The following is a 25,801-nucleotide window of genomic DNA, read 5'->3' as shown; positions in this document are numbered from 1 at the left end:
GTTTAGAATACAATCAGAGTTTGGTGTAACATTTAGCTTGGTGTACCATATGGGTTTGGTATATCATATGCGTATGGTGTACCATATGGATCTGGTTTACCATCCGAATCTGGTGTACCATCCGAGTCTGGTGTACTATATGAGTCTGGTGTACCATCTGATTCTAGTATATCATCTATGTCTAGTGTACCATATGGGTCTAGTGTACCATTTGGTTTTGGTGTACCATCTGGGTCAGGTGTACCGTCCGAATCTGGTGTACCATCCGAATCTGGTGTATCATCCGAGTCTAGTGTACTATATGAGTCTGGTGTACCATCTGATTCTAGTATATCATCTATGTCTTGTGTACCATATGAGTCTAGTGTACCATCTGGCTTTGGTGTACCATTTGGATCTGGTGTACCATATGAGTTTGGTGTACTATCTCAATCTTTATACCATCTAGGTTTGGTGTACCATCTAGGTCTATTGTACCATCTGAGTCTAGTATATCATCTGTCTGGTGTACCATCTGGATCTAGTGTATCATTTGGCTCTAGTGTACCATCTAGGTCTAGTATACCATATGAGTTTGGTGTACCATATGAATCTTGTGTATCATCTGGGTCTAGTATACTATCTAGGTTTGGTGTACAAATTTGTTTCTGAAACGAGACGTCCTTTATAACAGGGGGTTGAGAGCAAAAGGAAGGGTCTTCAGTTGTTGATGTAACGACCGTTCCAGCAAGTGCAGGGGAGGAGACGACCTGGGAAGCAGTGGCAGAGCTAGGAAATCATCATATCAGGGTCAAAAAAAATTATTAGGGTCAATTATGTGATTTAAAAATTTTACCAGGGTCAGTTGTGCTATTATACCAGGGTCAATTTGATTTTTTCCTTAAAATTTTATCTAAATTTAGAATTTCACCAGGGTCAATTGACCCACATGATTATACTTTGCCTCCGCCACTGCTAGGAAGATGTGGAGTTTAGGGGGTCTGGTGGGTCTGCAGACGGCAGAACAGAGGAAGGGTCCGCCATTGAAGAAATGAAGAGGAGAGACAAAGGGGATGTTCTCGACGGCGGCGAGAGACCACACCGTCGATGATACCAAATCTAGTTTTGGCCTTATTTTTCGCCGTTAGTTTTAACAAATTAGATCTAATTTTCGCCTCAGATCTCTATGTATTTTCTTCCGTTTGTTATTCAACTTTTTTATTCTTGGTGTATAGGAAATGCATTATTGCAATATTGCGTGCTCATTGACATGTTTCATTGCGCATGTCATACATGTTTTAATGTTTACATTATGACATTTAATATAAAAGCATATCAGATTATATTACTAGTATTTACGCCATAACATTATAGTTTCAGCTTAGAGTAGTTTCTTATATCACTTCATATGAATACATAACAGACCCAACAGTTGGTAGTGATCTAAACCTTATTTAAGTAACAAACACTTATGTCTTGGTTTGTACTTTTTCCGAAGGCAGAAATATAAACTATCATACTTGTTATCACTTAGTATATTGCATCGATATTTAGCTTGCATAGCTTGTGTTTTAACCCACTTAAGTACGAAACTCCTTTATAAGCACCCCTCCATACCGCTCGACGGCAGTGGCGAATCCAGAAAATTATTCTGCCGGGGCACATGTTTTATACAATTAATAATTTAAATTTTAAAGAATAATTAATATTAAATAAAAATAATTTTACATACTTTAAATATATTTTAAAATATGAAATTCAAGAAAACATCAATTTTTTTCTTCTTTTTTCACATGACACCAATTTTTATTTGGTTTCTAAATATACTCTACTACATATATCATATAAAAACTACCAAAAAAACATATATCATATAAAATTATTAATTTAGTCAGTTATCTCATGTTATTTATCCGTAAAAGTATGATTTGAATTTACATTTCTAAAATATCACAAAACTTTAAATTCTATATAAAATTAAAAACAACGAAGATAATAAAATGTTAACTAAGTTACTCATTTTATTAATATTTTTAATTTAACGTAATCTTTAGAGTTTAAAATGATGATTTTTTTTTTTGAAAGTTAAAATGGAATTAGAAAGAAAAAATAAGAATTGAATGAACATAATTTGAACTGATGCGCATGCTACCTCTCTATCGAAGGTACGATGAGATGAGCGGCGGTTCGGCAAGCGGGCCGATCCGATCGTAGGATAGGCGGCGGTTCGTCCGGGGAGACGAACCGATCGCAGGATGATCGACGGTTCGATCAGAGAGTCGGACCGATCGAAAGGTTATCGACGATCCACGTCAATGGACGGATCGAGAGTTGACCGGTGATTCAATCGCTAGTCGGATCGGGTGATCAAAAGATCGACGATACGAGCCGTAGGTTGGATTGATCGGTCGGGTGGTCAAGTGGTCGACAAGTCAGTCGGAAGTATCGGCCCAGGTCTGTGGTTGATCAGCGATTCGATTATGGGGTCGGATAGTTGATCGGACCTGGCTCTGATACCAAGACCGACGAGTTAATCGGGGTATTAATGGTATGACCGATGGGTCATTTAAACGGTACGTCCGATACCGAGCTTTGGGTACGCGAGTGGTTCGGGAAGCCGATAGAGCAACCGTTCACCGTGCACCGAAGGGACTATATGTCCCCATCCCTAATATGTGCAAGCCAGTGGGGTTGGTTGGTTGTATGGCTAAGCACAAAGGGATGGGTCAAGGTTAAAGTTATATTCCGCTGCGTAAAGGGGTCTATGAAGCAAGGCCATGAGCCAAAGCTTAGTGACCGAATCAAAGGATATTCGGCCGGGAATGGGGCCGAATGGAAGCCGTGACCGCAGACGCTGGGACGTCCGGGTCGGGGTCTTTCAAGTTGGTATCAGAGCATGCGCGATCCTGTGAGGACGTATGCCGTTATGCTATGTGTTCGGACGAAATGGAAATCTCTGATAAGATCGAAGACATGCTTGGGAACAGGAATGTGTTCGCCAAGATGCGCTCGTGAATCGAGCGATTGTTCAAAACATCGAACACATAGCATGTCGACTAGATGGTCGGAAACTACAACCGCGTCCGGGAAGGACCAGGGTCGGGTACTACGACCGCGTCCGAGAAGGACCAGGGTCGGGAACTACGACCGCGTCCGGGAAGGACCAGGGTCGGGTACCACGACCGCGTCCGGGAAGGACCAGGGTCGGGAACTACGACCGCGTCCGGGAAGGACCAGGGTCGGGTACTACGACCGCGTCTGGGAAGGACCAGGGTCGGGAACTACGACCGTGTCCGGGAAGGACCAGGGTCGGGAACTACGACCGCGTCCGGGAAGGACCAGGGTCGGGAACTACGACCGCGTCCGGGAAGGACCAGGGTCGGGAATTACGACCACGTCCAGGAAGGACCAAGGTCGGGAAATTGTCCTAATTGGGATGGAACTAGGATAGTAACAGACTTGATCTATTCGGAGATTGTCCAAGATCAAGGGGAAAAGCTTGCGTCGAGAAAGACGTAGATCTAGGAAAATGACCAAGTCCTAAAAAGAGCATGATCGAGAATAGATCAAGTCTCAAGTGGACGAAGGTCGAGAATCTCTACACCCACCGAATTCGAGGACGAATTCATTTTAAGGGGGGTAGACTTGTAACACCCGCGTCCCGCGATCCGAAAGGAGGGGCAGTTTGTTTTAAGGAAATCGATAGCTATATGAGCTTAAGTAGCTAAGCTACTAGCTCAAATAGCTGGAATACGAGCTAAATGAGCTGAAATACTCGATGAACAAGTAGTTCAGCTGCGGACAGCTATCGGCCAGCTATGGACAGCTATCGGCCAGCTATGGACAGCTATAGGCCAGCTGTGGACAGCTATAGGCCAGCTGCGGACAGCTAGGCCAGCTAGTATCAGCTTGTCCAGCTAGCGTCCAGCTAGCGTCAGCTCGACCAAGCTCGGCCAGCTGGACGGCGGTGGACAGTCTCCGGGCCAGCTGGGGAGCTCGTGGACAGTCATGGGACGGCATGACCGAACAGGCATGGGACGGCATGACCGAACAGGCATGACCGAACAGGCATGGCCGGACAGGCATGGCCGGACAGGCACGGACGGACAGGCATGTCCGAACGTGCACGAATGAAGGGCCTTGATGGACAGGTGCCTTTTGGAGCCTAGACTTCGGCCAGGGCACTATAAATAGAGGGCAAGGCCTTCATTCCAAGACACCATCATCCTTCCATCGTCCATCTAAGCCTAAGAAGAAAAGGGGGTGCGGCTCGGCGAGTTTGCTCGTCCGAACTGATGCGCATGCTACCTCTCTATCGAAGGTACGATGAGATGAGCGGCGGTTCGGCAAGCGGGCCGATCCGATCGTAGGATAGGCGGCGGTTTGTCCGAGAAGACGAACCGATCGCAGGATGATCGACGGTTCGATCAGAGAGTCGGACCGATCGAAAGGTTATCGACGATCCACGTCAATGGACGGATCGATCGAGAGTTGACCGGTGATTCAATCGCTAGTCGGATCGGGTGATCAAAGGATCGACGATACGAGCCGTAGGTTGGATTGATCGGTCGGGTGGTCAAGTGGTCGACAAGTCAGTCGGAAGTATCGGCCCAGGTCTGTGGTTGATCAGCGATTCGATTATGGGGTCGGATAGATGATCGGACCTGGCTCTGATACCAAGACCGACGAGTTAATCGGGGTATTAATGGTATGACCGATGGGTCATTTAAACGGTACGTCCGATACCGAGCTTTGGGTACGCGAGTGGTTCGGGAAGCCGATAGAGCAACCGTTCACCGTGCACCGAAGGGACTATATGTCCCCATCCCTAATATGTGCAAGCCAGTGGGGTTGGTTGGTTGTATGGCTAAGCACAAAGGGATGGGTCAAGGTTAAAGTTATATTCCGCTGCGTAAAGGGGTCTATGAAGCAAGGCCATGAGCCAAAGCTTAGTGACCGAATCAAAGGATATTCGGCCGGGAATGGGGCCGAATGGAAGCCGTGACCGCAGACGCTAGGACGTCCGGATCGGGGTCTTTCAGATGTTCTCGACGGCGGCGAAAGACCACACCGTCGATGATACCAAATCTAGTTTTGGCCTTATTTTTCGCCGTTAGTTTTAACAAATTAGATCTAATTTTCGCCTCAGATCTCTATGTATTTTCTTCCGTTTGTTATTCAACTTTTTTATTCTTGGTGTATAGGAAATGCATTATTGCAATATTGCGTGCTCATTGACATGTTTCATTGCGCATGTCATACATGTTTTAATGTTTACATTATGACATTTAATATAAAAGCATATCAGATTATATTACTAGTATTTACGCCATAACATTATAGTTTCAGCTTAGAGTAGTTTCTTATATCACTTCATATGAATACATAACAGACCCAACAGTTGGTAGTGATCTAAACCTTATTTAAGTAACAAACACTTATGTCTTGGTTTGTACTTTTTCCGAAGGCAGAAATATAAACTATCATACTTGTTATCACTTAGTATATTGCATCGATATTTAGCTTGCATAGCTTGTGTTTTAACCCACTTAAGTACGAAACTCCTTTATAAGCACCCCTCCATACCGCTCGACGGCAGTGGCGAATCCAGAAAATTATTCTGCCGGGGCACATATTTTATACAATTAATAATTTAAATTTTAAAGAATAATTAATATTAAATAAAAATAATTTTACATACTTTAAATATATTTTAAAATATGAAATTCAAGAAAACATCAATTTTTTTCTTCTTTTTTCACATGACACCAATTTTTATTTGGTTTCTAAATATACTCTACTACATATATCATATAAAAACTACCAAAAAAACATATATCATATAAAATTATTAATTTAGACAGTTATCTCATGTTATTTATCCGTAAAAGTATGATTTGAATTTACATTTCTAAAATATCACAAAACTTTAAATTCTATATAAAATTAAAAACAACGAAGATAATAAAATGTTAACTAAGTTACTCATTTTATTAATATTTTTAATTTAACGTAATCTTTAGAGTTTAAAATGATGATTTTTTTTTTGAAAGTTAAAATGGAATTAGAAAGAAAAAATAAGAATTGAATGAACATAATTTGATTGACAATTAAATGGAATAAGAAAAATGCACTAATTATAACAAAGAATTTTTGAAAAAAACATGTAAGAAAGAGAAAAACACTAAAAAGGAAGCAATCAAAAGAAAACAAAAAGGTAAAGAAAATAAAAGAAGGAAGCTAAAATGTGGGGCAGCCAACCAGTCTCTCCAAACTTGTGGCACCTTGTAACCAAATGAGCTATAGGATAACAATAACCAATGATATCATAAATAAAATTTAAAAGTAGCGTGGGGCACATGCCCCACCCTATGACATTGTAGATCCGCCCCTGCTGGACGGCCTCGTCACAGCTAATAGCCCGTTCTTTCGGCCTCTCAAAGCGGTCAACATGGCCAACAAAAGGACGGGCGCCACTGAAGTATTGAATACGATCCGTAGGATGATAAACAATCGGTTTTACTATAGTTGACTCATATGAAGATTGATATATGACTCGGCGAGCAGTAATAGTACTAGGTGACTCTTTCACCGTATAAAATTTGGGACCACAATATTCGTAGGAATTTTGGTTAAAATGAATAGGAAACTCGTTTTCAGGAACATATGGTTTAGGGGTTATTTTTTGGGACTTACCATACACGTTATCGACTATTTCAAAAGCCTTTTGGGCGATGGTATCCCTATCATTTTAAGTCATTGCCATCAAATAACAAACTAGAAGAGAAGAAAGTTGTATTTTTCTTTGTCATTGCCATCAAATAACAAACTAGAAGAGAAGAAAGTTGTATTTTTCTTTGTGTGTTATCTTTGATTATTTGCTTTTAGCTTGCTTTGGTAAAGAAAGCTAATGGCCTCCCTTATATAAAAAATTTAGCAAATGAATATTCACTTTATTAGATTAGTAGTCTAGCTCTGTTGACTTATCTTTTTGGAATTATCCCTTGACTTTGCATATGAATAGCCACTTTTGTAATGGTTAATTGAACTGAAACTGAAACTTGACATTACAAGGGGAGACATTTTGCCGGAGACATATATTGTTTTTGTAAAGGAAGACAAGAAAATACAGTTTATGTGGAACGAACATTGAGTTACTTTGACCTACAAAAAGATAAGAACATTGAATCTTTATAGAGAATTAAGATAGTGTGTGGTGGGCGGTAGTGGTGACACCAGTTTGCTTCTCATGCATGGTACAACATATATATTGTTTAGTTCTGAAAAAAAATATACATTTTTGATTTATAATTTATCATCGATGGTAAATTCTACATGTTGAAAAATAAATTGTAAAAGTTTTGAGGAATAAAGAGAATAGCATTCTTTCTCTCTTCTTTTTCAAACATTGACACCAACTAAAGTATATATAGATCAAGGAATAACAATGTCGAGGAATAATAGAAGAGTTGAATAGGATGCTAAATGAGAAGAAATAATAGAGACCATAAACAATCGAGACCAAATCTTAAGAATGACGACCACTTGTCTTTTTTCCCAGTACGTATTGTATGTTAACCTTCCCAAAGCTGATTTCCTATGACTTCATATGCATACTTACATTACACGTTTCATGCATATATAGACTATAGACATATATGTTCTACACAAGATTCTTGTTGAAAATGTTGAGTCGAAGTAGCAGAAAGAAGAGATACGGTTCCTGATCAATACATTAGGGCACAAATGTTTCCTCTCCCATCTATCTACTATCTCAATACATAAATTACGAAGAAAAATAAAACTATAACCTTCATTTTGTTACATCTCCACGCATGCTTTTGCAAAGGGCACTCTTCTCCCTCCTCGTTTGAGTTTGTCCTAGCCGGCATTCCTAAGTCGACAAAGGAGACTCTGCCCTCTGACGCCATTGTTGCTATGGCTTGCCGGCGTCAGACTCTGTCCTCTCTTTGATGTTCCGCTTCCCCCAGTCAAATCTAATCTCGTTTCAGTTTAAGTGTTTGTTCAAACCCCATTTTCGGCTTCAAATCCAGCATTACTTCTGTCATGGCCTGTCTTCTCCTTTCACCTCTGTCATTATACCTACCGGGTTTTTAGGATCCACTTTTTGTACCAGATTCTCCTTCGGCAATGGCCCAAGCGTCACCGTTTCTCTACCCGTCTCTGCGTCAAAAATTCCTTCACTGAAATATCGGCGAATATTAAGGATAAACTTGATACACAAGTTATTAGGATATATTTGTATATATTTAGATTTCCTTTTGGTAGATATTGCCATATATTTTGGCTTTGTAACTTGTATAAATAAAGACCTTTAGGTCACATAATAAACAACACAAATCATTCATTCATCTCTTGTCATGGTATCAGAGCAGGTTTTGTAAAAACCCTAGCAACTTTATATCTTTTTAGAAGAAAGCCTCTCGGTCGCTTCTTCTTTCTTCATCTTTCTCTTCTTCCTCTGTTTTTCATCTAAAAAACAGAGCATCTCTCCCTTTAGCCTCTCGGCAATCATCAACTAATTTTCACATCCATGTCGATTACGACAACCGATCCCAAACACAAAACCATCTCTCCCTTTGATCTCACATCCGGTGATAACCCTGGTGCTATCATATCTCAACCGCTCCTCAATGGACAAAATTATGAAGAATGGGCTCTCAACTTTAGGATGGCGCTTAGTTCACGGAAGAAATTTGGCTTTCTTGATGGAAGCATCCCAAAACCAGCAAACGATTCTCCAACACTTGAAGACTGGACCACCAATAATCATCTTATCGTGGGTTGGATTAAGCTCACCATCGAACCTAAACTTCGACCTTCAATCTCCACACGCGAAGTAGCACGTGATCTATGGGAAATCATCAAAAAGAGGTTTTCAATCAAGAGTGGGGCTCGTCTGCAACAATTGCGCAACTCCTTAGCCACCTGCAAACAGAACGGCTCCTCCGTTGATGATTACTTTGGTCGTTTAACAAAACTCTGGGATGGCATTGCTGAATGCATGAATTCCAAACGGTGTGCATGTGGAAAGTGTGAGTGTGATCTCAACACTGCTCCTGACAAAGAACTTGAAGTTTTGAAGATTCATGACTTTCTCTCCGGACTTGATGATGCTGTTCATGGTGTCATCCGATCACAAATTTGTGCTATATTTCCACTCGCTGATCTCGACAGTGTCTATCAAACGATTGTTCAGAATGAAACAATCCGTCTTGGTGCTACAAAGGATGCTGAGTTACTGAGTTTTGCATCTCAATTATCTGCTTCTTCATCCCGCTAGTCATCACTTGCTCCATGCAACAGTTCAGCACCTTGTAACGCACCTCGCATCAACCGTGATCCCTCACGCATGTGTACAGCTTGTGGTCGATCTGGTCATGAAGCTTCATCCTATTTCAAGGTGGTTGAATATCCTGAGTGGTGGGAAGATCGATCACGCAACAAAAGCACTTCGCGTGGCCCTATCTCTGCTCCGACGGGCCGTGGTCGTGGTTTTCCTCCTCGGGCAAATATCACTCAAATTCCTGCCGCTAATTCCGCTGCTGCTATCTCTACTCTCCCGCTCAATGAAGCTGATCTACAAGGCTTGAGTGGTCTCTCTGATGAACAATGGCGTATAGTTCAACGTGTGGAGTCTCACAACAACCCCTTAAATCGTCTAAGTGGTAAGACTATTGACACGGTTTGAGTCTCTTTGTCTTTCGTCGTGATGGTGTCTCGCTCCAAATCTTGGTTTATGTGGATGATTTGATCATATCTGGTAATTCTCCATCGGCTATACAACAGTTTAAAACTTATCTTTCTACTTGTTTTAAGATGAAAGATCTTGGACATGCTAAATATTTTCTGGGGTTGGAGATTGCGCGCAGTCCTGAGGGATTTTATCTTTGTCAACGCAAATACGCTATTGATATTGTGACAGAAGCTGGGTTATTAGGCTGCAAACCTGCTGGTTCGCCTATTGATCAAAATCATGGTTTAGCTCTTCCTGATGGTCCGGTTTTATCTAATCCGGTGGCCTACCGTCGCTTAGTAGGACGTCTTGTCTATCTCGCATCTACACGACCAGATCTTTCTTATGTTATCCATGTTTTGTCTCAATTCATGCAGAAACCAAAAGAAGCACAATGGCAAGCTGCTTTGAAAGTGGTACGGTATTTAAAAGGGACTCTTGGGAAAGGCATTCTCTTACATGCCAACTCTCCTCTTCATTTGAAAGGTTGGTGTGACTCTGATTATGCTGGTTGTCCCTTAACTCGAAAGTCACTCACTGGCTGGTTTGTTCAATTTGGGGAGTCTCCTATCTCTTGGAAAACTAAGAAACAAAAGACTACCTCAAGTTCTTCCGCTGAAGCTGAATATCGCGCCATGGCTACCATTTGTCGCGAGTTACGTTGTTTGAAATCTCTTCTCTTCGAGCTTGGTATCGATCATCAGGCACCCATCTCTCTATTTTCTGACAGTCAAGCGGCGTTGCATATAAGTTCTAATCTGGTTTTCCATGAACGCACAAAACACATTGAAATTGACTGTCATGTTGTTCGTGATTATATCGTGGATGGTATCGTCAAAGCCTCTCATGTCGACACTACGGATCAACTTGCTGATATTCTTACTAAAGCTTTAGGACAACGTGAATTTGATGTGTTTTTACACAAGTTGGGCATTCAAAATTTGCATGCTCCAACTTGAGGGGGGTATTAAGGATAAACTTGATACAAAAGTTATTAGGATATATTTGTATATATTTAGATTTCCTTTTGGTAGATATTGCCATATCTTTTGGCTTTGTAACTTGTATAAATACAGACCTTTAGGTCACATAATAAACAACACAAATCATTCATTCATCTCTTGTCAGAGAACCCTTCTCTCCCAATCCGTGCTCACCTCCTTTTGGTTGTGTCTTTGGCCATTTCTACTTCTCCGCAGGAGTCGGGTTTTGAGACCTCCTCCGGTGAGTTTCAGGAGAACCTTTCTCTCTCGATCTGCTGGGAAAAATCCTCAACCGCTTCTAACCCTTCTTCTGGCAAAATCCTCAACCGCTTCTAACCTCCGACTTTATTTCTTTGTTCTATTGAATCTTCCCCCTCACTTCTTATCCATCAATCTCTCCTCTCTTGCCAACCCGAAGATTACAGGCAAACCTGATGGTGTCGATTGATGCGTTCGTTGTCGTTCCTTTCACCAATCTCCATCGTGATGCAATTCCTCTCGGCTTCTTCTTCTTCTTCACCAAACAGATCATCAGATATTTCTCCTGCTCTTCCCTGCATGCATCATATACTTCTCTGACATGTCCATTTTGCATTCAGACTTGGTTCAGACTTTGCCCAAATTTGGCTGTGTTTGCTCATTGGAATTTCCTCTAGCGTCTTTGTAGGTTGCTTTCAGCTTAGAGCCATTGGTGATGGCTCACAGTTCATTTGGCTGCTCGTTTTGGCTTTTCGTTTTCAGCCACCACTCCCTTCCGCATTGTTTTGGCTGTTGGGGCCATTGCATTGGGGTTGCACATTTAAGCCTTTTATGTGAAGGATGTTCCACTGAGACTTCACCTTGTGGTATCGTCAACGGTTCAGTAATTTGGTGCTTTGTCTCCATTACGTTTACAACCGATTTTAGGATTGCTTTTCTGCGCAAGTGGCAGTTTCAAACTCAAACATTAGAGCATTTCTATTGCTTGTTGTTCCACGAGACGCCTTTCCACTTATTGTTTCTAATGTTGCCAAGGTTGGAGGACTCCTTGATGATGTTGTTTACCTAAGTGTTTGGATTCTATATTTCTATGTTTGGAGCTTGTAACAGTATTGTTGTTAGCTATTTCTGCTTGCTTATTGGGTTTGTCCGAGTGCGTCTATCCCCCATGTAACCGTCTTATTTGAATGAAGATTTTGGTGCACAAAGAAAACCTTCAATTTGTTAATATTTATATCAGTTCTGTCATGACATTAGCAAATAGGGGGATTTTCAAAAATACTCATTTTTCTATGCCACTTTTCAATATATAAAATGATTAAATTCTAAACCCTAAACCCTAAATACTGAGTCCTACCTCATAAAAACTATATCCTAAATATAAAATTGAGAACCCAAACCAAAAAAAACAATTCTAAAAATTAATTTAACATATTGTAATTGTGTAAAAGTGGGTAAAAATGAAAATGTTCAAAAAAATAGGTATTTTTGAAAAGGAGTATCTAGCAAAAAAAAAGGTATTTATAACAAATTATCTAGCAAATATTAAGATCATACAAAAATATTTCATAAATCATTTATAAATTCCCCCACTCCCCCTAATGAATCTTTCACTAATCAATTCCTCTTTTTGCCATGATTTATTACATATTATATTATACATGATTTTTATATCATTTAATTATTAATAAATTAAAAATAACAAACACGTTTGTAAATTATTATTCTTACATTTGATTATTTTAGCTAGCTTAGGGCTTTTATACATATACATTTTGTGAAACAATAATTTTTACATTACGAAAGACCTCCTGAGTTTTAGCTAGCTTAGGGCTTTTATACATATTAAACAGGTCATGTAGTTTAGGCCCATGATGATAAAGCAATTAGGGTTATAATCTCATTATAAGTCGTTCATATTTTGTTTTCGCCGCTGATCTTGACGAAGAGGATAGGAGGTCACGGGGATAAGAAATGGTGTCGATCAAGTTCCACTCACGCTCTCGTGCAAAGAGAAAGTGTCGTCACCGTTACAGTAAGTTTAAATGAAAATATTGTATCAAAATTGTCTTTCGTACGTAGGTCTTTTCATTTTGGTAATTTAGTGACCAGTGTATGTCCTCGGTACCACTGATTGAAGTCTTTTGGACTACTAATCTAGCTTGGTGATCCATGTGATAGTACTGAATTATTATGTATGAAGGGAATTATCTAGAAAGTATTTTATATTGGCTTTTCAGGTAAGAATACAATTGAAGTGATGGATCGGAAAATGGAAATTTTAATGAGAAGGCTGAAAATGTTAAAACGCTTGCTAAAAAAGTTATATCATGACGAGAACATGGACAAACACGTGTACCATGACATGTTCATGAAGGTGAAAGGAAAATTTTATAAGAACAAGCGCTTTCTTTTGGAAAGCATGCACAAGTTTAGCAGGGAGAGAAAGTTTGCTATAAGCTGTGAGAAGCCATTGGCTCAGGTAAGTAAATATGAAATCATGTTATATCAAGTCTTTTATTATTATTATTTGCTTTAATTAATTTGTTTTCGGTTGCTTATATTTTGAACACCTCATAGGAGCCTGAAGGAGAGAATGCTGCACCAGTATCAGCACCTTAACGAGCAGAGTAAGAAACCCATGCATCTTATTCCCATCTTTGTTAAGTAAAGAGGATGATCTCAACTAAAGAAGTAAAAGACCTCGACATTTTGGTGTTGAGGGGTGGTTTCTTGGTACTCATTGTGAGCCCGAAAGAAAGTGAAATGTGTTCCTCTTCTTGATTCATCGTTTGGATTGGTCAAAGACCTCCAGAACATTCGTCTGCATCGCCTTCACAAGTTTTCTTTCTTCATGAGCCGTTGACGAAAGAACTATCCTTGTAGAAGTAAGATATTCCTTTATCTTTAATGATCTGTCCCAGGATTCCTTTATCATGTTCTAGATCTGAATTAACATTTGTTTTGCGCCCACGCACTTTTGTTATCTTTTGTGTTGCGTTCCTGAATAAGAAATTATTGTCCCATCATTTCACCATTTTTCTATTATTCGATGAATTGTGAACCGAATAACTATTTTGGAATTTAGGGTTTTAAATTTTGAGTTACATTCTCATTCTTATAGAGTTAAATTTCTAAAAAAAAAAATTTTTTTAGAAGTTATATATTATTATGGACATAAGCAGTATATAAAGTAAGTTTAACACAAAAAAAGTATATGTTAATTGTTTATACCTTTGTAATATTTTAATAAAATACAATAACCATATATAATGTGTTTGTGTGTATAACAACACTAGGTTTTAACAGGGAACACCGCGAGATAATTCTTTTCTGTTTCATAATTATAATTTAATAAACTTAATTTGATATGTCTAATATTCTGATATTGATGGGTTAACAAAATAGTGAAATGATAATGTACATGTGATGTATTATCTAATTAATGATATTTTAAATTCATACTAGATTTTAATCCGTGGTACACCGCAGGACTATTTTTTTGTAATTTAAAAATTGAAAATACAAATTGTATAATTTTATTTTGATTGTTAATTTTAGGATTTAACCCGCATGACAACCTCTATTTACATAATTGTAATTTAATCAACTTAATTAGATATGTTTAAAATTGTTTTATGTATATAAAAAAAAATTAATTTCAATTAGAATTTAATCAGTTAATATATTTTCATTTGGAATTTAATCAATCAAAATTATTTTCATTTGGAATTTAATCAATCAAATTTAGTTGGTGTGAACTAAACATATGTTACTATGTATGTATTATAATACTAATAATCACAAGTTTGATGGTACAATTACATATTTTTGTATATAGTATTGTTGGTTTTTTAATATTGTGCATATGTTAAATTGGTAAATCTAGTATTTACACAGATTTAGTTTTCTTATCACAAAGTAACATTGCTGATATGTATTATTCAGGACTAAATTTGATTTAGTCAATTAATAAATTGTGTAATTGAACATAAAAAGTAAAACACACATAGTATAATAAAATCATACAATGGTCTTTAGATTAGTTTTCTGTATTTTTTTTATATCCATTTTTACATCAATTGCTCTAATATTTAAGAAAATTTGGAAGATGAGATCAAATCAAAAGAGGAGGATTGTACATATTTTTATTTTCCTGCAAGAAATTAAACAAAAATTATTAAAGATCTTAGATATTTGTTAAAATCAAATTAAAAAGAAAAACACACATAGGAAACTTATAAAAACAAAACATATATGATGAAGTTAATAAAAAAACTTTAAAATATATAGTAGCCTTATAAAAATCGTAAATTTAAAAAATATATAAATTTTAATAATAAGAAATTTCATTATTATACGTACCCTTCAAAAAAAATATATATAATATATATGTTACTCATACTCTATAAAAGAAAATCGTTATAGACTTAAAAATTCTGGAAGAAATAACCTTTGATTTGATGAAATATATTTTTTTATCTTATATTAAAAAACCAAATTTATTTTTCCTAAAACCAAGTCTTTAAAACAAAAGAAAAATCTATGAAAATGAATAAGATTTTTTAGAAAACAAAATATTTATGCTCATTATCCTTAAAAAAACTCATATGATGGACAAAAATATGGTGATGTATTCTATATCTCATAAAATAAAAAATAAGAAGTTTTGATATAGACAAAAAAGATGATGTTCATGTAAGAAAAATACTTAAAATTTATTATCACCATGATGTTCATGACCAAAATGATAGTCTTTTTGGTTTAGCTGGTAAAGAAATCTGTAGCATAATAATCAGGTGGACATTAGCAAAATTTTAATAAATTTTAGATCTAAAACCCAATTTGACCATTGTGAAAAAGCACATACCTTTTGACACCAATCCCACTCTTATTGCCATGATTACAATTGAGCTGCAAAAAAAACAATATGAAGTGTGTATTAGTGATGCAAATTGTGAAGAAATCTACTATTTTCTAGCATAGATGAATTGAAAAAAAAAAAACTAATAACAAAGTACAAATGAGGTTATTTGGTAGATTGACGTTCATAAGTTATTTATAGTGTTAGTGTGATATCAAATTGAGTAAATATTGGTGAGCAATCAAAAAGATTTGATGAAATATTTCAAAATATTTAATATTTACATAAGGAAATATCTAATTAAATAGTCATGTGTGTTTTAGTTAGTTTTTATTTGCAGTATTTTAGGATTTTGTAGAGATATTATAGAAATATTTAGTTATTACGATTCTGATTATTATTATCTTTTTCATTAAAACATTTAAATATTTTAAGTTAAAAAGGAAAACATAAACTGATTTCCTAAAGATATTTTAGGAATAATTAAGTTTAGGAATATTTTAGTTATTGGAAGAGCTAATTTAGGAACTTACTTGATTTTATTTAGTTATTGTGATCGATTAGGAATATTCAATTAGTGTGATCGATTTTGATTTTCTATATTTAACTTAATGTTATTTTATGCAAAATTTGTAGGGATCAATTTTGTAAATATGTTTTTAAATAAGTTAAACTTAAAAGGTAGAACCCAAAATATACTTTTCAAAAATGTATATATAGATTAATATTGGTCCAAATCTGTCCACCATATAACCATGTCTAGTGATATTTTAAACTTTCTATGATGTAAATGTTTAGAATTTTAAATTTCTTATATTTGATATAAATAAATGGTTTGACTAAAGATCCAAATTACATCACATACAACCTTTTTAAATTTGGATGTTTGTTACTGAACTATTGTCTGAAATTTTAATCACATTGGAAAGTTGAACACATAACCTTTTTTATTGCTTGAGTAATACATGACCGTTTTTCAAAACTCGAATCACGATAAATGATGGAAAACAAATCTAGAGATTATTTCATTTTATGTATTATATGATGATTCAATAAAATTAACAAAGATGATAGAAAAAAAAATATAATTTTAAATCTTAACAAAAAATTTCTAAATATCTATGATATTAATAGTGGAAAATTATTTCCATATTTTAGATTTACATCTCTATCAAATTTTTTCTTCTAACGAATAGTTATGCTTTGTCTTCTAAAATGAAACAATTATTTATTTTCTGGTTTTGCACGAAACCCCTATAATTAATCTATAATTCACTCGAAACATTTAACGGAGAACTTAAGAAAAATAAAACTTGTTATGTTTTTGAACTTTTGAATTTAATTATGATTTTTTTTTTGTCAACAACAGATCAGCTCAAACGAGCTAATTGGTAGGAAAATCGTTTACAAACAATACTTGGTGCTGAGATGTACACGCTTGGCGTGCCAAAGAATCCGCCTTTAAATTAACATTTCTAGGAATTAAAGATAAAGAAAAGGAAGAGAATTCCTCCCTATCAGTCTTGATGTCGTCAAGGTACGCCGAGAACGCTGGCCAGTCGGAAGGAGAAGACACTATCTTCACCAAGTCTGAGCAGTCAGTATAAAAAATCACCTCTCTGAAGTCATGGCCGATCATGCAGCGCATCGCCCAAAGGAACGCTTCAACTTGAGTATGTAATGGAGATAGACTTCGCCTGAATGTAATTATGAATTTTGTTAGCTCATTTCACGAAAAAAATCAATTAATTAATCCGTTCTATATAATCATCATTCAGGATCGATTATTAGATTCTCATGAAGCTGATCAGAAGTTTTTGAAATCATCGGCAAAGATTTTAACTCGTCCACCATCTTTTTATTTTCAAGATCACATGTTGATTTCACGGAGATCGAAACTCTTTTTAAACACCTAGAATTATCAAGGATGTATCTCACAAGTTCCTTCTCTTTGTCTCCTCCTCCATATTCTCTCCATTCAAAGATTTCGAGATGAGTTAACATGCATTTAGGAACTGAACACGTACGGGTCCAAGAAAATGGCAAATTCTCAATTTCACCGGTGCTCTAGTTAAGATACAAGAGAAAGATTAAAACATCTACTTAAATTTTAGTTCACCGAAAATTGTATGCGCTTGATTGAAATAATTAAGGGAAAGAGTATGAACCAGGTCGATAAGAAGCAGTTTTAGTTTTGGAGAATTTTGAAGTAAAACTATAAGTGTTTCCAACCAGTCAAAACCATTTGGTTGTTGTACAATACTTAACCTGCCATGAATATATATAGTCACTACATAAGTGGTCGTTTGAAATATGACCACTAAACAAAAGTTATATTAAGAGAAATCAATACGTACCGTTGCTATGTTCAAAACTAAATCGAAAAACATGAGAGAACAGAGCATAAACTTGTCACCGGGGAGACATAACTATTATACTTGCTTTCTCAACGCGATGTGTATTTTCAATAGTGCAATAGTCTCCCGTATTATCATAGACGACGATTGTCTTTAGAGCAGGACAATCTATAACCAAAGACCCTCTAATATCTCCTCTACCATCATTCGTATCATACTCAGACACTAATATCTCTAACGAAGATACTTTCAAATTGAAAATATTCACGTTGTCTTCAAAATTTCGTTTCACATGTAATTGCATCTAAGTTTGATATGCATTTTACCAAATTGAGGGTAAATTTACAACAAAATATTATTTTCATTATTTTTTAAAAGGGAACTTATCACAAATGTATTTTGCTTAATTAATAATATTATTTATTTCTATGTTTTTAAGATCGAGTTTTCATTATTTTTTGCATTAACGACCATCATAAGCCATCATCTATTCTTTTTTGTTCTTCAATGGATTACCAATTGAAGTATATGAGTTAAATATAATTTTTTATTTTGAGATTATTTATCTATTCATCTCTTTAATTAATTATGGATATTCTTTTTTTATTTTTTCTAAAAACATTTTATTAATAAAATTTAATTATCATTTTCATTATGATGCTACATGTTGCATTTTTAGAATAATTTATATCTATGAAAAAGTATAATTAAGGAAAGTAACAGTCACGGTTTTTTAACAGTTTTTATTTTTGTTATGAATCAAATTTTAACAGAAATATTCTCAAAATCATTATTTGTATATATTTCACTACTTCTTCAATCTTCAATTTCATTTTCATATTTCGTTGACTAATTTGTTCATCAATCGAATTGGAAGATTTGTTTCTCGAGAAAAAAATTGTAGATGAAACAACCCGTTTTTTTTTTTTAATTACCAAAAAAAAAACAATCCGTTTTTAAAACCATAATTAATATAATTAAGCAAAATATAATAAATACAAAATATAATTAAGCATCTCATACTACTTAACTAAATCAACCCAAACCACAACTCATTATTAAACCAGCAACAAACATCATGCACAACGGAAACATACTAATAATACCAAACCAATATATATCATTATTACAATAACATTCCTAGCCATTCTATCCAACAACCTAACTATGACTCTAACCAAGATTCCAACAACATAACCATACATAACCAACATCACACAAACGAGACCCTAGATCATTCTCCTCCTTATCGCCTTGATTCCACGTACACACTTTGCTTTTACCTGCACCGCAAACACAAATTGAGATGCATGAGTATTTAATAAACACTCAGTGAGGCAATCCTCTCATCTACTGGGCTATATACATAAGCAACTGAGATTCTATTATTAAATTCAAACAAACGAAACACAAACAACACATCAAACCAAGAAACCAGACTCGGTTACGTCTGGTGTCGACCGACACTAGGTCGGTGTCGACCGACACTAGGTCGGTGTCGACCGACGCTAAAACGTCACTGGTGTCGACCGACACCCCCTTCGCAGACACGATCTGCATGAAGCCGAACGACGAACCTCCGTTCCAAACCGCTTCCAATCCGTCCCAAACTCTTCCAAACCCTCAAGAACCTATGGGACGAAAACAACCAACCCACACAAGCAAAACACCACAAACACAAAGAAACAGCCAAAACAACAGAGATCTCAGGCTTAGATCAGTCATGGTCAAGCACTCACCTCTTCTGCAGGAAGTTTCTGACCCAAACTGACGAATCCAACACCTTAGAAAGCTTCCCCTTCGTTCTTAGCACCAGATCTCCACTCTACAGGAACAGATTTCACCAAAACAGCTTAGAATCTCCAAATCTCTCAAGAACACTCTCTCCTCTCTCTTTTCTCTCTAGAAACGGCAAAAACACTCCCCTCCACGACCTAGGTCGAGTTCTGCCTTAAATATCTTGGTTTGGAGACTCCACTTAAACCAAACCGCTCCAATTCGACAATTAAAACAATTTGGTCGGACCAAAAATTACTAGTGTTGATCGACACCCATCCCCAAAATCTACAATTTTGGTTCGCGGATGTTACAGTAGATCTTAATTGTAGAATATTTATATTTTATAGACCTTCTATAACTGATCTAAGAATTTTTACTCCGTGATATTAGCAATATTTCTTTTCCTTTTTTTTTGTTGATTGTGTCAATATTAGCTACTTCGTATATCTTATTACAGTAGGGGGCGATTAAGCTTCTTTCTGCTCTGCTCTTGGTGTAAGTGTTTTTTTCTACATTTTAAAGATTGACTTTTAGGGTTTACTTGTTATCGGATTTGGGAATTTTTGGTGTTACGATTTCGTCCATAGATTCGTACGTCTAATAATCTTATGGTTTTTTATTATGTTTGCTTCATAATTCGATCTGTGCCATGTTTATAAAATTATTGTAATAAGGCAGTCATCCGTAAGATCTGAAATCCTACACTTAATCCTTATTTCCGTAGTTTGGAGGCGAGAGATATGTCCGAGATCACTAATGAAACTTCCGGAGAGGGCACTTTGACTAACAACATTCAAGATTATGGTTAGTATTTTCTTTTTCTTTTTTTTCTTTTGGGCAAACCGGTTAGTATTATCATTCTTTGATTATACAAGTATTTTCGTAGTGGATTTAAGTTACTCGAAAATTGTTATATAATTCCTAGGCTCAAGTCCCTCTAAACTATATGGGACATTTACATGGAAGATTGAGAAATTTACACAAATCAATGAGCGAGAGATCCGTAGCAATGCTTTTGAAATTGGTGGACACAGTTGGTATGTGAAATGACATATTCATAATAATTAAGGTTGAAACTTTGTAAATTTTGTAAGCTTTTTTGTTTTCTTTATTATTTACCTATGACAGGTATTTGTTAGTTTATCCACGAGGGTGTGGTGTTACCAACCATCTCTCTCTCTTTCTATGTGTTGCAAACTATGAGACAGGTTGGAGTCATTTAGCTCTGTTTACTGTAGCTGTAAAGCATAAAAATCCAAAGAAATCGAAGTCTTCAGGTTATTTTCTGTATCTATTAACTTTATTTGAATCAGTATGATAACGCAGACAAACTGAACACGTTTCTTCGCAGATACGTTTCACCAGTTTTGGAAGAAAGAGCATGATTGGGGATGGAAACAGTTTGTTGAGTTACCTAGATTACATGACGGGTTCATAGATAAGTTTGGTGATCTTGTATTTAAAGCTCAAGTTCAAGTAATTAGGTAAATGCCAAGATTTAAATTATGATATCTCTTGAGTGATATATGTATCTAACAACATATTATTCCATGCATGCCACCCTTAACATACAACCAATTTTTCTTAATTACTTGTAGAGAGTGTGTGAACCGACCTTTTCCTTGCATTAAAGGTCGGTATAGGAAGGAACTTGTTAGGGTTTATTTAAAATCTGTAGAGGAAAAGTTCCGGAGCTTTGTGGAAGAGAAAAGAAGCAAGTTTGTGAAGTTGTTTGACGACAGAAAGCGATGGAGGAGGTAATTTTTTTCATGTTTGTTTCCCTAAAAGTTTGATCGATGACTACAAGGAAATGACTTTTTTGTTAATTTTCGTGGTGTAGCTTATGTGCCTTTTGGTTAAAGATGAAACCAAATTCGAGGCTCGAGATGTCTCGAGAGAATAAGGATGTGATTCTAAAACTAGTTGTGAAACACTTCTTCATCAAGAACGAACTTACGGATGTAAAAGTGATGGATTTCTTGTTTTATGGGTTAAAGTCTCTTGAAGAGAATAAGAGCCATTTAGAAAGACTTGTAAAAGTGGTTGTGAAAGAATTGTTCCGCAGTAACCAAGTTGAGTCCGCTATGAAGAGTCTTGAAGAGTACACTAAGAATGACAGAGAAAATGATGACAAAGAACTCGCTTTGAGCACTCTTGATGAAGACGAAACTAAGACTGAGAGAACAACTGATGCCAAGAAGTTTCCAGCTGTAATTGCTAACGTGGAAAACGATATGTGTATTGTCAAAGAACCGATGTTACTTCTAAAGAGATTTGTTCTTGCGCCATTGCCTGAAATGGGTTCTCCAAACCTTGTGCAGGTTAGTTTTCAGCTCCTATATAGCTCCACATCATTTAGAAAAAATTACTTGTACATGATTTTAAAACTCTTAAAAAAAAAAATTACTTGTACATGTTGATAATATTTTTATTTTTCTTTTCAAAAATTTCTTTAGCTTAGGAGTGCTGCAACACAGCATGATATGGAGACCGATGAGAAGCAATTAGCTGATTTTGGTAGATGGGCTTTGAAGGTATTTGTTCTTGACCATATTTCTGCAACAAAATTGAATTCGCATACGAAGACGCTATTGCATTGGAAAAGCAAGAAGAGCTTATTCATGAAGAAGAGATTATAAATAAAGTCAAAAAAAATGTTTTGTTGGGAAAAAAACATGAAAGAATTATTTTTTAAGTGTTTTTGTTCATTTATTTGTTGAATGTTCTGGATTTTAAGACATTTTAAGATAAGCTTTCTAGTCTTTAATTATGTGATAAAACCTAAGAAGAAAATGGTGGTTATGTTTTTTTTTTCTCCTTAACTCGTTAGATTCTTATACACTGACTAGCATATAGATTCTGTCTTTGATAGTCCACTAGTGTATCGTTTTAACTTTCTAAGCAGATTTAGTTTTAACTTAAAGTATGTGTTGATATGGTCTAATATGATAGTTGAGTTTTTCTGTAATATTGTTCGTTACATCTTTGTTAATTAACAAAACTAAATCAATGGTGGTTTACGTTTTTTTTCCCCCGTAAACTCGTTAGATTCTTTTACATTGACTAATATAGATACTGTCTTTGATAGTCCACTAATGTATCTAAGCAGATTTAGTTTTAACTTTAAGTATGTGCTGATATGGTTAAATATGTATGATAGTTGAGTTTTTCTATAATGTTGTTCGTTACATTTTTGGTATATAAGGTTACGCACATTGGATGAGAGTCCTTGTGCTGAAATATCACAATTACACTTGGTTCCTTCGGTCAAAAAAGGTTATTGATACCATACAAGTCAGTCTTGAAGCAAAGTTTAGGCTTATTTTAATCTGTATTTTCTGTTGTTGATTAGTTTCAAACTTTCAATAAATGAAGAAGCATGAGAGTTGAAAACTAACAAAGAGCCCATAGTTTCTCTAGTTCAACCATAACTGAACTAAGACTAAAACACTCATCAGCGCTAAACTTAGAAATCGTAAGTTAGTGCTATACATATAGTTAGAAATTCAAGGTTTTGGTTCACTTTTGTCTTCACAACCTTCCTACTAGCTACTATATAGGAGGAGTAAAAGCTAAATTTATTGTTTGCATATTTATTAATTCTCTTTAAAATCTTCACTCACACGTCACAAACTGCAATCACTGAAGTGATTACTAAATTAATGAAAAGCTTTTGGGATATTTTAACATAAAACAAAATTATTTTCTTCTAATTATTTTATTAGTTTCTTCTTCTTTTTTTCTCCCAATTTTTGAGTTACCAAATAAAGGACATGTTCCATCTGTACCAAGCAACATTGCTTCCTTCATGCTTTGACCCTTAAAGTTCAAACGTTAACAAAAAAAACAAAATTCTCCATTTTCAATCTTCTTCTTCTCCAATGGGTTCAACATCCATTGATGAAGATCTCGTGGAAGAGAGAGAAGAACTCATGGTGTCTTACAGTGAGAACAACAGTCAACCTATGATTAAAAAAGCTCACTTTTTGAAACCCTGTGTCACCTCCATTGAAGGTATGCTTCGTCCAGCTTCTTGTCCTGAGTTAAAGGCTTCGTCTTTGTGTGTTTCCTTTCGTGGGTGGAGGTTGCCGAACAAAAAGTTTCAGTTTTGGGCTAAAAAAATGGCTGCTTTACACAAACCCACTTGGTTAAAATCTGGGATTTTTGAAGCAATCAAGGCATCCACTTACAAAATCCACAAAAACCAGTCTTTGATTCTCTCCCTAGCTCAGAACTGGTGTCCTGAGACCAATACCTTTGTGTTCCCTTGGGGTGAAGCAACCATAACCCTCGAAGATGTGAATGTGCTTTTGGGGTTTTCGGTTTTGGGTTCGTCTGTACTCGCTCCTCTTGAAAGCTCAGAGATGAGAGAAGCAGTGGAGAAACTGGAGGAACGAGAGGAGGAGAGTATGAGTCAGGATTCATGGATTTCAAGCTTTGTAGATGATGAAATGGAGCATGAAGCATTTCTAGTGTTATGGCTTTCGAAATTTGTGTTTCCAGACAAGTTAGGCCGTTCGGTTGTCAGTGATGTTTTCCCAATAGCTGTTCGTCTAGCCAGAGGTGAAAGGGTGGCTTTAGCTCCTGCTGTTCTCGCAAACCTATACCATGATTTGAGTCAAATCTGTGCTTTAGCCTCTACGAAAAACGTTTATCCCAATTCTCTGTTTAAGCTTGTCCAAGTATGGGTATGGGAGAGGTTCAAGATTATAAGACCAGAAGCTAAGGTGATACCTTGGGGTAAACCAAGAATTGCTCGATGGAGTGGTCTGAAACAGATATTTGGGGATGAGGGACTGATTCTTTTTGATGGTAATTTTGAGTGGCGTCCCTATACTGAACCTTTGGAGAATTGGAACCCACCTCGGTTTTACCTTGAAGATGCTAAGTGGGTGAGGATTGGTGAGAGTCTTGATGGTGATGATGATGAGTTTGTGTCGTTTGCTAGATGTGTGAGAGTTTCTAAGCTTGTTGGTATTGGTTTAGTAGAGAACTACTATCCAAACCGAGTAGCGATGCAATTCGGATTGGCGCAAGATCTTCCTGTTTTGGCTACTCATCACAGAAGAAACTCCACAAAACAAGAAGCATGGGATGATTACAACAAATCTCTTGATGGTTTAAGACTATACATTCCTTCTCGTCTTGCCACAGCTTCAGTTACTGCAAGATACCGAGACTGGTGGACAAAATCTGTTTCAGAGATGCGGAAAGAATCGACCGAAACTTTCAATGTAGGCAGTACAGTTGATCATTATGATGATAGTGATGTTGATATACTTCTTAAGGTATTGCCATTGAGCCAAATCCTTCAGAAGCAGAAAGCCAAGCAGTCGCCAAACAAGAGACGCAAGCGAGCTTGTGAGGATGATGAGAGTGCTGATACAGAAGATGATGATAACATGACCATTGATCAGAGGGTCAAATCTAGGAAGAAGTGTAGTGATCATGTAGAGAATACTGAAGGAGAAAGAAGTAGACTTGAAGTAGATAACAACAATGTTTCAGGCCTTCCTCAAAAGCTTGCTTATGGAGATGAGACTGTAGCAACACAAGCAACAGAGCAAAAGAATGATGAAAAGAACTCCTCAAATCCTTCTGATGAAGATGTTGTTACTGATGCTGAAAGATTGAAGCAGAGAAAGCTCGCAACCATCGCTCAGAGGATCAACTATAGAAAGCAGTGGGCCAATATGGAGAATACAGAAGGAAAAAGAAGTAGACTTGGAGTGGACAAAAATGTTTCAGGTCTTCCTCAAAAGCTTAATGATGAGACTGTAGCAACAAAAGAAACAGAGCAAAAGACTGAATCAGTAATCAAAACCCCTTCAAAGCCTTCCAATGGAGCAGCAACTGAGAAGCAAGAAGATGATGAGGAGAGATTGAAACAAAGAAAGCTTGCAATAGAGGAGCTAGAATTGAAGATGGAAGCTCGTATTTTGAAAGTAGAGAACACATTGGCCAAGATCAAACAATGGAAACTCACAAGAACTCACACCAAAACTCCTGTTTCTGCTTAAGATTGGCTTCTATGCAAAAAAAAAAATGATAACTTTTGGTATTTTTAGTGGAATTAATCAAAAAAATTCGTATTTTTACTATT

At 36.4% G+C, this 25,801-nt stretch overlaps 4 protein-coding genes across 4 annotated transcripts; 3 read left to right on the top strand and 1 right to left on the bottom strand.

Annotated features, from left to right (window-relative positions):
* The first annotated feature begins 8,533 nt into the window (after window positions 1-8,533).
* LOC147934007 (uncharacterized) lies at window positions 8,534-9,283 on the top strand. The gene has a single exon (XM_087472433.1). The coding sequence runs from the start codon at window positions 8,534-8,536 to the stop codon at window positions 9,281-9,283; it is 750 nt and encodes a 249-aa protein (XP_087328559.1).
* Window positions 9,284-17,332: 8,049 nt separating this feature from the next.
* On the bottom strand, window positions 17,333-18,223 carry LOC147934006 (putative F-box/FBD/LRR-repeat protein At1g22000). Its single transcript, XM_087472432.1, has 3 exons — window positions 18,001-18,223; window positions 17,920-17,936; window positions 17,333-17,629 (listed from the first exon to the last, which is right to left on the bottom strand). The coding sequence occupies exons 1-3, from the start codon at window positions 18,221-18,223 to the stop codon at window positions 17,333-17,335; spliced, it is 537 nt and encodes a 178-aa protein (XP_087328558.1).
* Window positions 18,224-20,428: 2,205 nt separating this feature from the next.
* LOC104728015 (TNF receptor-associated factor homolog 1a-like) lies at window positions 20,429-22,445 on the top strand. The gene is made up of 7 exons (XM_087471028.1): window positions 20,429-20,502; window positions 20,624-20,735; window positions 20,827-20,975; window positions 21,050-21,182; window positions 21,297-21,455; window positions 21,539-22,019; window positions 22,155-22,445. Exons 1-7 carry the CDS (start codon window positions 20,439-20,441, stop codon window positions 22,335-22,337), a joined length of 1,281 nt encoding a protein of 426 aa, XP_087327154.1. The 5' UTR covers window positions 20,429-20,438; the 3' UTR covers window positions 22,338-22,445.
* Window positions 22,446-23,516: 1,071 nt separating this feature from the next.
* On the top strand, window positions 23,517-25,801 carry LOC104723535 (uncharacterized). The gene has a single exon (XM_010441914.2). It carries the CDS (start codon window positions 23,580-23,582, stop codon window positions 25,716-25,718), a length of 2,139 nt encoding a protein of 712 aa, XP_010440216.1. The 5' UTR covers window positions 23,517-23,579; the 3' UTR covers window positions 25,719-25,801.

Source organism: Camelina sativa, chromosome 11 (assembly GCF_030686135.1).
Source record: "Camelina sativa cultivar CO46 ecotype springtype chromosome 11, ASM3068613v1".
Classification (NCBI taxonomy): domain Eukaryota; kingdom Viridiplantae; phylum Streptophyta; class Magnoliopsida; order Brassicales; family Brassicaceae; genus Camelina; species Camelina sativa.
This window is presented reverse-complemented; position numbering and strand designations above follow the sequence as displayed.